Consider the following 10846-nt stretch of genomic DNA (forward strand, 5'->3'; position numbering starts at 1 on the left):
AATCTGAAAGAACCAAATGAAGACAAATTCCTTTTCATTAGGTTCTCAGGCTCCCTCAAAATTTTCAAATAGGAGGAAAGAGGGAAAATAATTCCAGATCAAAGATATATACACATAGGCTTTCTAATGGCCTTGTAGAAAACTTGAAGGAACTAAACAAAAGTCCTTTATGAAAGAAAAGATAGGGTAAAAAAAGCCCCCAAATAAAAAGCAGAATAAGCCAGTCCTATTTTGAAAATTTCAGGTGGGAAAAAGGATGTGCTTTCAAATATGAATCCTTTCCCTTTGAAGTACATATATATTTTTAAAATTCATAGACTGTACCTTTTTAAATCTTTTGTTTGTTTGTTTATTTGTTATTAAGTAAACTCTACCCTCAATGCTGGCTGAAACTCATGACATCAAGATCAAGAGTCACATGCTATTGACAGGCGGCCTAGACTTTACTTTTTAGAATAGTTTTAGGGGGATCCCTGGGTGGCACAGCGGTTTGGCGCCTGCCTTTGGCCCAGGGCGTGATCCTGGAGACCCAGGATCGAATCCCACATCGGGCTCCCGGTGCATGGAGCCTGCTTCTCCCTCTGCCTATGTTTCTGCCTCTCTCTCTCTCTCTCTCTCTCTGTGACTATCAAAAAATAAAAAAAAATTAAAAAAAAAAAGAATAGTTTTAGGTTTATAGAAAATTGAGCAGATAGTACAGGGAGTTCCCATAAATGCCCCCCTTCACAATAGTCTCCCCTGTTGTGAACATCTTGTATTAGTGTGGCAATTTGTTGTAATTAATCCAATATTGATCCAATATGATAAACTGAAGCCCATAACTTACATATGGGTTTTGACAAATACATAATGTATTACATATTATAATATCATACAAGAATAGCTTCACTGCTCTAAAAACCTCTTGTGGTCCATCTACTTCCTCCTTTCCCCTGTTCATTTTTTTTCATTGTCTCCACAGTTCTACCTTTTTCAGGATGACATACAGTTGGAGTCAGACAGTACGTAGCTTTTACAAAATGGCTTCTTTCATTAAGTAGTATGTATTTAAAGTTTTTTAACTGTGTTTTTGTGGCTGGATGGCTCATTTCTTTTTTGTAGCTTGACAGGTTATTTAAAAAAAATCAATATATAGTATTCTACTGTGTGGATATACCAAAGTTTATTTACCCATTCACCTACTGAAAGACATCTTGGTTGCTTCCACTTTTAAGTACATTTTTAATTTGAAAAAATAATAGAGAATTTCATTTGAAGATGAAAGACTCCTCTTCTTCCTGAGAATTTATTTTATTTTTATTATTATTATTTTTTAAGATGTTATTTATTTATTCATGACACAGAGAGAGGCAGAGACAGGCAGAGGGAGAAGCAGGTTCCCTGCAGGAAGATGGATTCGGAATTCAATCCCGGGATCCCAGGATCATGCCCTGAGCTGAAGGTAGATGCTCAACCACGAGCCACCCAGGTGTCCCTGGGAATTTTTCAAATGACAGTAAAGGTATCAAAGGACTAAATCCACAATGCAAAAAGAACTGGAGAAGGGGTCAGTGGGTCCTGAAGGAGTATATGAAATTTCAACATATTTCTGAAAGTCAGAAAGTAGCATGAAACAAAGCACAGTAAGCCAAAACCCTACTTATGCCTCTAATGTCTACATTTTGTTCCAGTAATCTCATTTCTGGGTTTATAGCTAAAATAATTGAAAACAGGGTCTTGATGAAATATTTGCACATGTATGTTCACAGCAGCACAGTTCACAATGGCCAAGGGCTGGATGCAACCCAAGTGTCCACTGATGCTTAAATGTATAAACAAAATATGGTATACCATATTATTCAGTTTTAAAGACGGAAATCCTGTAATATGCTACAACATGATGAACCTTAAAGACATTATGTTAAGTGGAATAAACTAGTTACAAAAAGACAAATACTATATGATTTTCTTTCTATGAAGTATCTAAAATAGTCAAATTCATAGAAAGAGTAGAATGGTGGTTACCAGGGAATGGGGGGGGAGGCAAAAAGGGACCTATATAATGGGTGGATTTCAGACTTAAAAGATGAAAAATATTCTAGAGATGCATTTCACAATGTGAGTATAATTAATACTACTGAACTGTACACTTAAAAATGGTTATGATGGTAAATTTTATGTTGTGTTTTCTCACCACAATATAAATAATTAAATCTTACATTTTGTCTTCAGGTTGATCCTCAAAATTGAACATAATGTGAACACCAAGTTAAGATCATCTAAATATTGTTCACTGTGGATCCCTGTTGTGGGTTTGGATAAAATTTGCTTCTGTTCAGGCCCATCTATGTCTCCTGAAGGTATTGGGATCAAAAGGAATTTTTTCTTAAGTCCTATCAATTGGTTGTTCAAAATCACGCCCTGTTTCAGTTTGCTTCATGTTCAGACCATAACTTGCTTACTCAGGTCTTCCTTCTTTCCTTCCTTCCTCCCATCCCTCCTTCCTCCCCTCCCTTCTTCTGAACTATCTGTAGAAAACTGCTTTTCTTTTTTTAATGTTATTGCCAGAGAAATATACCATCTTCACCATATCATTAATATCTTCCAGTTTTTTATTATTTACGGCATGTGTGTATCATTCTTTTTCAAGACACATTTCTTGAAGCCCAATGTGGATCTAGGGCACCATAGTCATTTGGGATTTCTTTCCACTGGAGTAGTTCCTCCATGTTAGCTTCCCTTATATTTCCTATATCCTTTTTGCTGTAGGTTTCCTCAACTTAAGTTTTTATAGTTTCTATTGCATTTGGCAGAAGGTAGAGAAGGATTCAGTCATTTTCTCTCTCTCTTAACTTCCAAGAGTTCATTCTTGCTTTTGATTCCTTTTCATAGCATCTTTCCTCATTTGATGGAATTGTCTCTTTAAATTTAATCTAAAAATTTTTAAAGTTCTATATATCTCGTTAACCTCAGCTTTTCTTTCTTTCTTTTTTTTTTTTTTCTGGACCCATTGCTTTCTTTTTCTTTGGTTTTCATGCTGTTTCTTTCCTTTACATAACTTAATCCTTGGTCAGTCATTGGTATCCCCAGATTTTTCTCGGAAGATGGTATGGGTTTTCTCTATTTTTGTGTATGTAGGTTTGTTTTCTGCCACTGTCCTCTTAAATAAAATGGGCAATTGGGAGCTCTGCATTTGTGAGTTAGCACTAAGTACATTTTTTAAAAATTATTTATTTATTTATTTATGATAGTCACACACACACACACACACACACACACACACACAGAGGCAGAGACATAGGCAGAGGGAGAAGCAGGCTCCATGCACTGGGAGCCCGATGTGGGATTCGATCCCGGGTCTCCAGGATCGCGCCCTGGGCCAAAGGCTGGGGCTAAACCACTGCACCACCCAGGGATCCCAGCACTAAGTACATTTAAACTTTTAAGTGAATAACTAAAACGTAAATGTTGAAATTTAGGAGAGAGAGAATGGTGTACATAAGCTCTGAGTTTTTACAGCATATATTTGACAAATAATGCATAAAATAAATCCAGGACTAGTGGTACTAGCATATTATTTAGTCTTTTGATGGTAACCATGAGAATAACTAAAAACAGCTAAAAATAGCTTGTAAGGAACAAATCAAAAACAAGAAGCAGTTAGGAACATCATCGTTTTCTATTATGTTCCTTTTTGTACTTTTCTTTTTTATCATAAGTATGTATTTTTTGAAATGAATAAAAATGCATGGAAGATGAAATGATGGAAACTGAGGGGGAAAATGTAAGAAATGTGGAAATAAAAAGAAAAATGAGTTTTATTTCTAAGAAGTAAAATAAATTCAAACCCTCATTTATATGTACGAAATTACTCAGAGGGAGAAATGTTGCTAGGGAGACCAAAGCAACTGTTGATACGCAAATTCAGCTCTTAAAAAAAATTCCATGACATTTATTCTGCAATTACATCCTACTCAGGTTTAACATAAGCCAATAAAATCATTTTAATGAAGTCCTTGAAACCTGGTGTATATCACTAACATTTACTAAATATTCAGGTTACAGAGTATAGTTCAGTGATAAGAAAACTAGAGTAAAGGTCAGGTAACCTTGATTCTAGTCCCAACTCTACTGCTTAAAAATTATACATCCTTGAGTAAGTCATTTACCTTTTCTGAAATTAAGTTTCTTTACTTGTAAAAATGGGGATAACTACTATCCAGCTTGCCTACCATTCAGGGTTGCTGTGAGCATCAAATGAAATTTAGAATATTTTACACGGTTTGAAAACTACACAAATATATTCAACTAGGAAGTACTATTTTCCCCAAATTAATAAAGCCATGTGTATTCTGTTCTCTTCAGTGATTAAAGACCAAATTAAGTATTAGAAAAATGTGAACCAAGAAAGGGAATATAAATGAGTATTTGTAAAAATTGAACTAGCTGACAGATACAAGCCCTGGTTAGGCTCTACCACAACTTCTTTAGGTCTCTATACGATAAAATTACACAAGACTGCCTTTGTAGAGATGTTTCTTGGGTATATTTTCCATCACACAATGATGATTTAAAAGGAAATTCATTCACCATTTTCCTTTTTTTTTATTTTTTAAAATTTTTATTTATGATAGTCACACAGAGAGAGAGAGAGAAAGAGAGAGAGGCAGAGACATAGGCAGAGGGAGAAGCAGGCTCCATGCACCGGGAGCCCGACGTGGGATTCGATCCCGTGTCTCCAGGATCGCGCCCTGGGCCAAAGGCAGGCGCTAAACCGCTGTGCCACCCAGGGATCCCCATTCACCATTTTCCAGGGCTATATTTTGCTTGAAAAAGTTTAACTATGCTAGATATCTGAAAATCACTGGCTTAAAGTCTTTTATTTCTATTTTCAGGCATTTCATAGCCTTAACCTAACCTAAACCATCTTTAACTTTATATTCTATCCTTTCTCAGCATACACCTACATTTTGAGACCAGAGTGCTCTACCCACTATTTTTCAAAATGCCATGGCCAATCTCTGCCTGCACATTTTGTCAATATAGCTGTTGCTGCTCCAACTGGCTGAACAGCGCTGCCCTGTGTCCTGTTCCACTCCCCACCCACACATTCACGCACCCAAACTTGAGCAGGACTCAATATCTTGGTTATATCTGCTTTCAAAAAGTTAAAATTTACTGTAGATCAGAAACAGGTGATAGTAGTCATGTTACAGAGAATCTGGCTTCTAGGCCAGTGAAGACTTGTTTATAATGTGATAGAATGTATGAAAACATTGAAAGAAGTAGAAGAAAGTGAGGGCCTTAGATCTAGAACATAGAAGGGAGAGAGCACGACAGAAGCCATCTGTGCATTACCTGGAGGAAGAACACCTTGAACCATGGACTTGTTGGGTTCCAGTGGTAGGATAGTTCCATTATAGAATGGTAGCATTTACTTACTACAGGCCAATGCTGTTGAACATGTAGTCATGTATCTGAATCCCTGTGATTTGATTTCATGATCACTAAAAATCTTCCGATTCTTTGACTTCCCTTATGGTACGTCTAGAAAATACCCTGATTAGAGACAAATCCACTTACATTACATCTGTACTATAAATTAATAAAATTACATTCTGAGTTCAGACATCAGTTTCAGTTTCTTGAGGGTGAATTCATCCTGAGACAAGAGAGACACAATCTGAAGGCTTAAAAACTGAGGGTCAGTTAGTGAACTATGGTAAATTTACCAAGACAGGGGACAGCCCCAGTGGCGCAGCAGTTTAGTGCCACTTGCAGCCTGGGGCGTGATCCTGGAGACCCAGGATTGAGTCCCACGTCAGGCTCCCTGCATGGAGCCCGCTTCTCCCTCTGCCTGTGTCTGTTTCTGTCTCTCTCTGTGTGTCTCTATGAATAAATAAATAAAATCTTTAAAAAAAATTTACCAACATAATGCCACCCCATGGAAATTACATGGGGTATCCCAGACTGCCCCAATAAAAAACCTTTCTTGTTGCATTATTTTCTTCTTAACACTTATATACACTTTTATTTATTCAAGGCCGCTAAAGACATACTGAAGCTTTTCTATGATCTGTCTCTACATAACTTTCCAATAATTTCTCTCTATGTATCCAAACCAAAGCTACAGCAGAAACAAATATTCTAAGTACACAAACTTTCTATATCTGCTTGGAATAGATCCTATGTTGACAAATCTAAATTTTAACCAATTCTGAAAGTTTAGCACAAGTAGCACTTTTTTTTTTCATGAAGACTTTTCTAAGTACATCACCCTACCAAGGCTAAAACTAGCAATTTTGGTGATCTAGGCAAGCAGAGTCATTCAGAAGCAGCCACATGTGATAGGTTCCTTTTTTTTTTTTTTCACTAAATAGATATTAATCAGGTATTAAACTCAGTTCCTCTTCTAAAACACTATGTTGTCAGCATGTCATGTAATAAATGCTGAAAGTTTGATCTATTATTTTACATTTCTGCACTCTAAATTTCAGTGCCCTGGGATATAGCCTAGGTTACCCACACTATCAGTCTACATTAAATACACCTTTGTTTACCAATTAAAAGTATTATTTCCCATTATAAGAGGGATCAATTATTATTTTTATGAAACAATTATTTAAATTATTTAGATTTCTTCCTCAGTTAAGGACACGTATTACTTGTTCCCTTTGTGAGCTTTTGTTTCATTTTCCCTTCTATGTTTTTTGAAGATATAATCCCTATCTATTTCATCTTTGTATCTTCCACAGGTTTTTAGCTAGTATCTTATATAGAGAGGGCACTCTGGGCAGCCTGGGTGGCTCAGCGGTTTAGTGCTGCCTTTGGCCCAGGGCGTGATCCTGGAGACCTGGGATCAAGTCTCACGTCAGGCTCCCTGCATGGAGCCTGCTTCTCCCTCTGCCTGTGTCTCTGCCTCTCTCTCTGTGTCTATCATGAGTAAATAAAATCTTTAAAAAAAAATAGAGAGGGTACTTTAAATATAATTTAAGAATTTCTCTTCCATTTTCCTCTCATTCTTTTTATATGTATCCCATTTTATAAAGTCTTCCTTGATCATCCCAGTCCACAGGTCACTCTGACTTCGGAATTCCTATAAGGACTGCCTATAAAACATTTAATTACCACCAATACTGCCCTGGTGTTATCTTTTTATGTATATACACATTTTATAGTATTTTTATATTTCCATATATCCCAATAATACCTAGACACAGCATAGACAATGAATAAATATTAATTCACTCAAATAATCTTTTAAAAAAATCAATCAAGAGACTCATTAGGAAAAGTATAGACAAAACTGGTACCTAAAAAGAACAAAAGATCTCATCCATGGTAATGAATACAAATTCCTATTGTTGGGGTCAAAAGCTTTCACATACATGGTAGTTACTAGTAAATTAAATTGTGTTGGAATTCTACAAGTGTTTTCAAATTTCATGACTCTTCCTTTCTCTTTAGGGACAATAAGGGCCCAACCACTTTCACTTCCTAAAATAGCAATGAAAATACCAATGAAAGCAGATGGCTTTAAACAAAAACATCCATATTAAACATATAAGGTTATCATTCATATAATTTGGTTAGGCTTCCCTGTTGAAGACACTTATATAGTCAGTTTGTAATATATTTGTATGCTAAGCTTTAGCTCTTTTACCAAGCTGACCTCCAGCAAATGGCTTTAAAGTTACTCACTTTTTACACGTCCTTATGGTAATTAATGGGATATCACAAATTCTGCACACTTGACTTAAAAAATATATGTATATGGTCAAATACTATAATAAGAGAGCGATTTCTTTAATTTGATTTTTGAATCAGAACACTCTAGAGTCTTCCCGCTCCAAGTGGTCCACAGACCAGCAGCATTTGTATCACCCGGTTGCTCATTCTTGAGGAAGAATCTCAGACCCTACCCCAGACCTATCAGTTGTGAATCTGCATTTTAGATCCAGATGATCTGTAAAGACTTTAAGGTTTGAGAAGCACTGGTTTAGACTCCAGAGGAAGAACAGAACGTCCAAGACGCATATGATCAAGTAACAGTAACTAACTTATTGCAATTGCTTATTTGTTGGTCTTATCTGCTAACTGAAAGCTTGTTGAGGGCAGAAACCCTTCTATTTTCTCACCATTAGTATTCATTCCGTGGCCCTAACAGACTCAGAAAACGTTACCCAATGCTCAATAAATATTTTTTGCTAAATGCACGAATGAGCAAAGTGAAAAGACTTTTTAAGAAAGCGAATCCTTTGGGAAATTCTTTTGTACACGATTTCACATACCGCCATACTAATTTCTTCATTCACTATTATTAATTCTATTTCAAATCCGTTGCCTTCTCTACTTCAACAACGCATTTAATGCACTTGACAAAGCAAAAGCTTGGATCATCTTCCTCTGATGCGGCCTCTTCTACAAGTGCGAGAACTGCGTTTTAACTCTGGCTCTCACATATCCATCCCATCTGCCTGCACAAGATGAAATCACCCCAACAACTTGGAGGGGGTGTTAGGGGCAGAGGAGGAAAAGCAGTGGGTAAAGCAAAAACACTTCCGTATCAGGAACATCAAACGAAACCGTGAAAACGTGATTCTTTGAACAGGCTGCTTCCAGAAAATAACTCCTGACAAGGGAAATAAAGAGGTAAGACAACTCTTACCTTTCTCGAGAGCAAAAGGTGATACTAGAGAATACCGGGGAATGATAAAAGACCAGCGACTACCTAGCGACGGAAGGTGGAAACACACCAGACCAGAAGCAAAGCGGTGAGCGGTTAGAGACATCTAAAAAGGGTACCAAAACCCACTTTCAGGTTTGCAGACAAGGAAGTCAAGGGAGAAGAAAGGAAATAGCTCTATGAAAGGTTTAACTTAAGACGATGATGATGATAATAATAATTTTGAGAGAGAGAGAGAGAGAGAGAGAGAGACGACGTGCACTTGAAGGGCGGGGGGGGGGGGGTGAGAAAGGGAGGCTGCAATTCCGCGCACTGCAAAAGAGACTACAGGCAGCGGGGCTGAGACGGTCCCGGGGAGGCAGCCCAGGCATAGGTGGGTGGCAACGCCCGGCTCCGCTGGCCCCCAACGGCTGGCCTGAGCCATCTCCCCTGCAGCCTGCCGAGCACCAGACCGGGTGGGGACCGGGAAGGGCAGACTGCGTGTGGGAGGGCGTACGGGAGGACCGGGCGGATGCCGGGCTGGACCAGGTACCCACCTTATCCCAACGGAGCCACTGCCCGATGGCCGTGTCTAGCTGAGGATCCCCGGTTTGGTAGGGGGCGTGCAGCAGGTTGGAGTTCAGGTCTCCCTCTGCGTTTTCAGCCATGGCAGCCAGACTGGGGTGTGAGGGCCTGGGGGGCCGGCGAAGACAGATCTGGCGGGTGGGGAGGCTGAGATGCGCTCACCACGGTTCTACGCCCCCTCCTCACTGACGGGCATCGGAGACCACCCGCAGGGTGTCTGAGCCAGCTCCTGCTGCAGCTTCGGGGAAGCAGGAGAGAAGAGGGATGCGGCCGCCCGCTCCCACCAAACCAGCTCGGGATCTCTTTCTGCGCGAAAGGACTGAGGCAGTCCCGCCGCGAGAGAACAACAACAGTCCCAGATGTCTGGGTCGTGGCCGCTGCCGCCGCCGCCGCCGCCGCCCTACGCCCCGCCCCGTGCGCCGCAGGCCCCGCCCCTTCCCGCCCCTGCTGATTTAAGTCCCTGGGGCGTGAAGCGCGAGCGGGAGAGTGCGCTCCCGGCCCCTCCGCAGTAGCGCGAGGTAGCATCAGCTAGGGTGATGAGGGGTTAGGCACGGCTTTTTATTTTTTAATTTGACTCTTGCCACGCGTCTTATCCCTTGATACAGGATATATTCTCTATCCCGTAACACATTCCCGTGCGTCTCGTTTCCTCAGCTACCACGGCCACCACCAGCAGCCCTCCTCAGCGATCGCTCCGCGGACCGACGGCGCGCGCGCTCCTAGGACCCCCTTCGACCTCTCGCTTCAGCCTGGGGAACGCACTTGGCGGGAGGGTGCAAGGGACTGTTTCCGCACGGCTTCACGGGAATTGTAGTCCTTTTCTTTCCCCAAGACCTGTGGAGACTGCCGCAAAGACTACAACACCCAGCGGCTCCGCGCTCTCCCTCTCCTCAAAAAGATATTGCCTCGAGGCTGTTCCCTGTGGACACGCCCTGTCCCTGCTTTGCTGCGCAATGTGGCCCTGGAGTTAAATTAATTCAAACCAGGACTGATGGAGTAAGGGGACCGCTTCTATCCATTTAATGCTTTACAGTTTACGAATCTTGTTCTGTCGCTTCAACCATCTTGTGAGGTAGGTGAGCGTGATCTATCCCTATTTTACAAACAAAGAGGAAAGTACCTCAGAGTGAAGGGACTTTTTCAAAGAGGCAGAATTTCCTAAGTGATGGAACCAGGGTGCCAAACTCGTTTTTGTTTTTTTGTTTTTTTAATTTTTAAATTTTTTTCCCCCTCGTTTCAGATCTCGTCTGCTGGCAGTTCTTTTTTTTTCTCTGCTACTGCAGTGGAGGAGGAGGGAGAACAAGATTGATTGCAAAAACAGGCAAGGAAGTTAAGGAGGGAAGATGGGTCAGCATTTAACCGTAACACAAGCGACAGTGTACAAGCGTCATAAGAGGGATACAAAGAGCAATGGCAATCGGCATACGGAGGAAGAAAAAGATTGAGATAATCGTCAATTTCTTCTTATCCTGGCTTCTCTCCTCTGGAACGCTCACCTTGCAAAGTCACGCAACTTGAGGTCTGGGGGATGTTGAGAAAGGCTTACCGGTCACACTCAGCTGCTACTGATTCTTTCTGGTTTGGCCTTCTTAAAATGACTCTGTGAGTTTGGCCGAG

The 10846-nt window shown here is 40.4% G+C and overlaps 1 protein-coding gene across 1 annotated transcript in view; it reads right to left on the reverse strand.

The window, feature by feature from the left end:
* Nucleotides 1-9647, reverse strand: part of PGM2L1 (phosphoglucomutase 2 like 1) — a 52638-nt gene extending 42991 nt beyond the window's left edge. Inside the window, exon 1 of the mRNA XM_041730478.1 lies at nt 9202-9647. Within this exon, the coding sequence (XP_041586412.1) occupies nt 9202-9312 (111 nt within the window). The 5' untranslated portion in view covers nt 9313-9647. The remainder of the gene's footprint in view (nt 1-9201) is intronic.
* Between the last annotated feature and the right edge of the window lie 1199 nt (nt 9648-10846).

The sequence above is a fragment of the Vulpes lagopus genome, chromosome 15 (assembly GCF_018345385.1).
Source record: "Vulpes lagopus strain Blue_001 chromosome 15, ASM1834538v1, whole genome shotgun sequence".
Taxonomy (NCBI): domain Eukaryota; kingdom Metazoa; phylum Chordata; class Mammalia; order Carnivora; family Canidae; genus Vulpes; species Vulpes lagopus.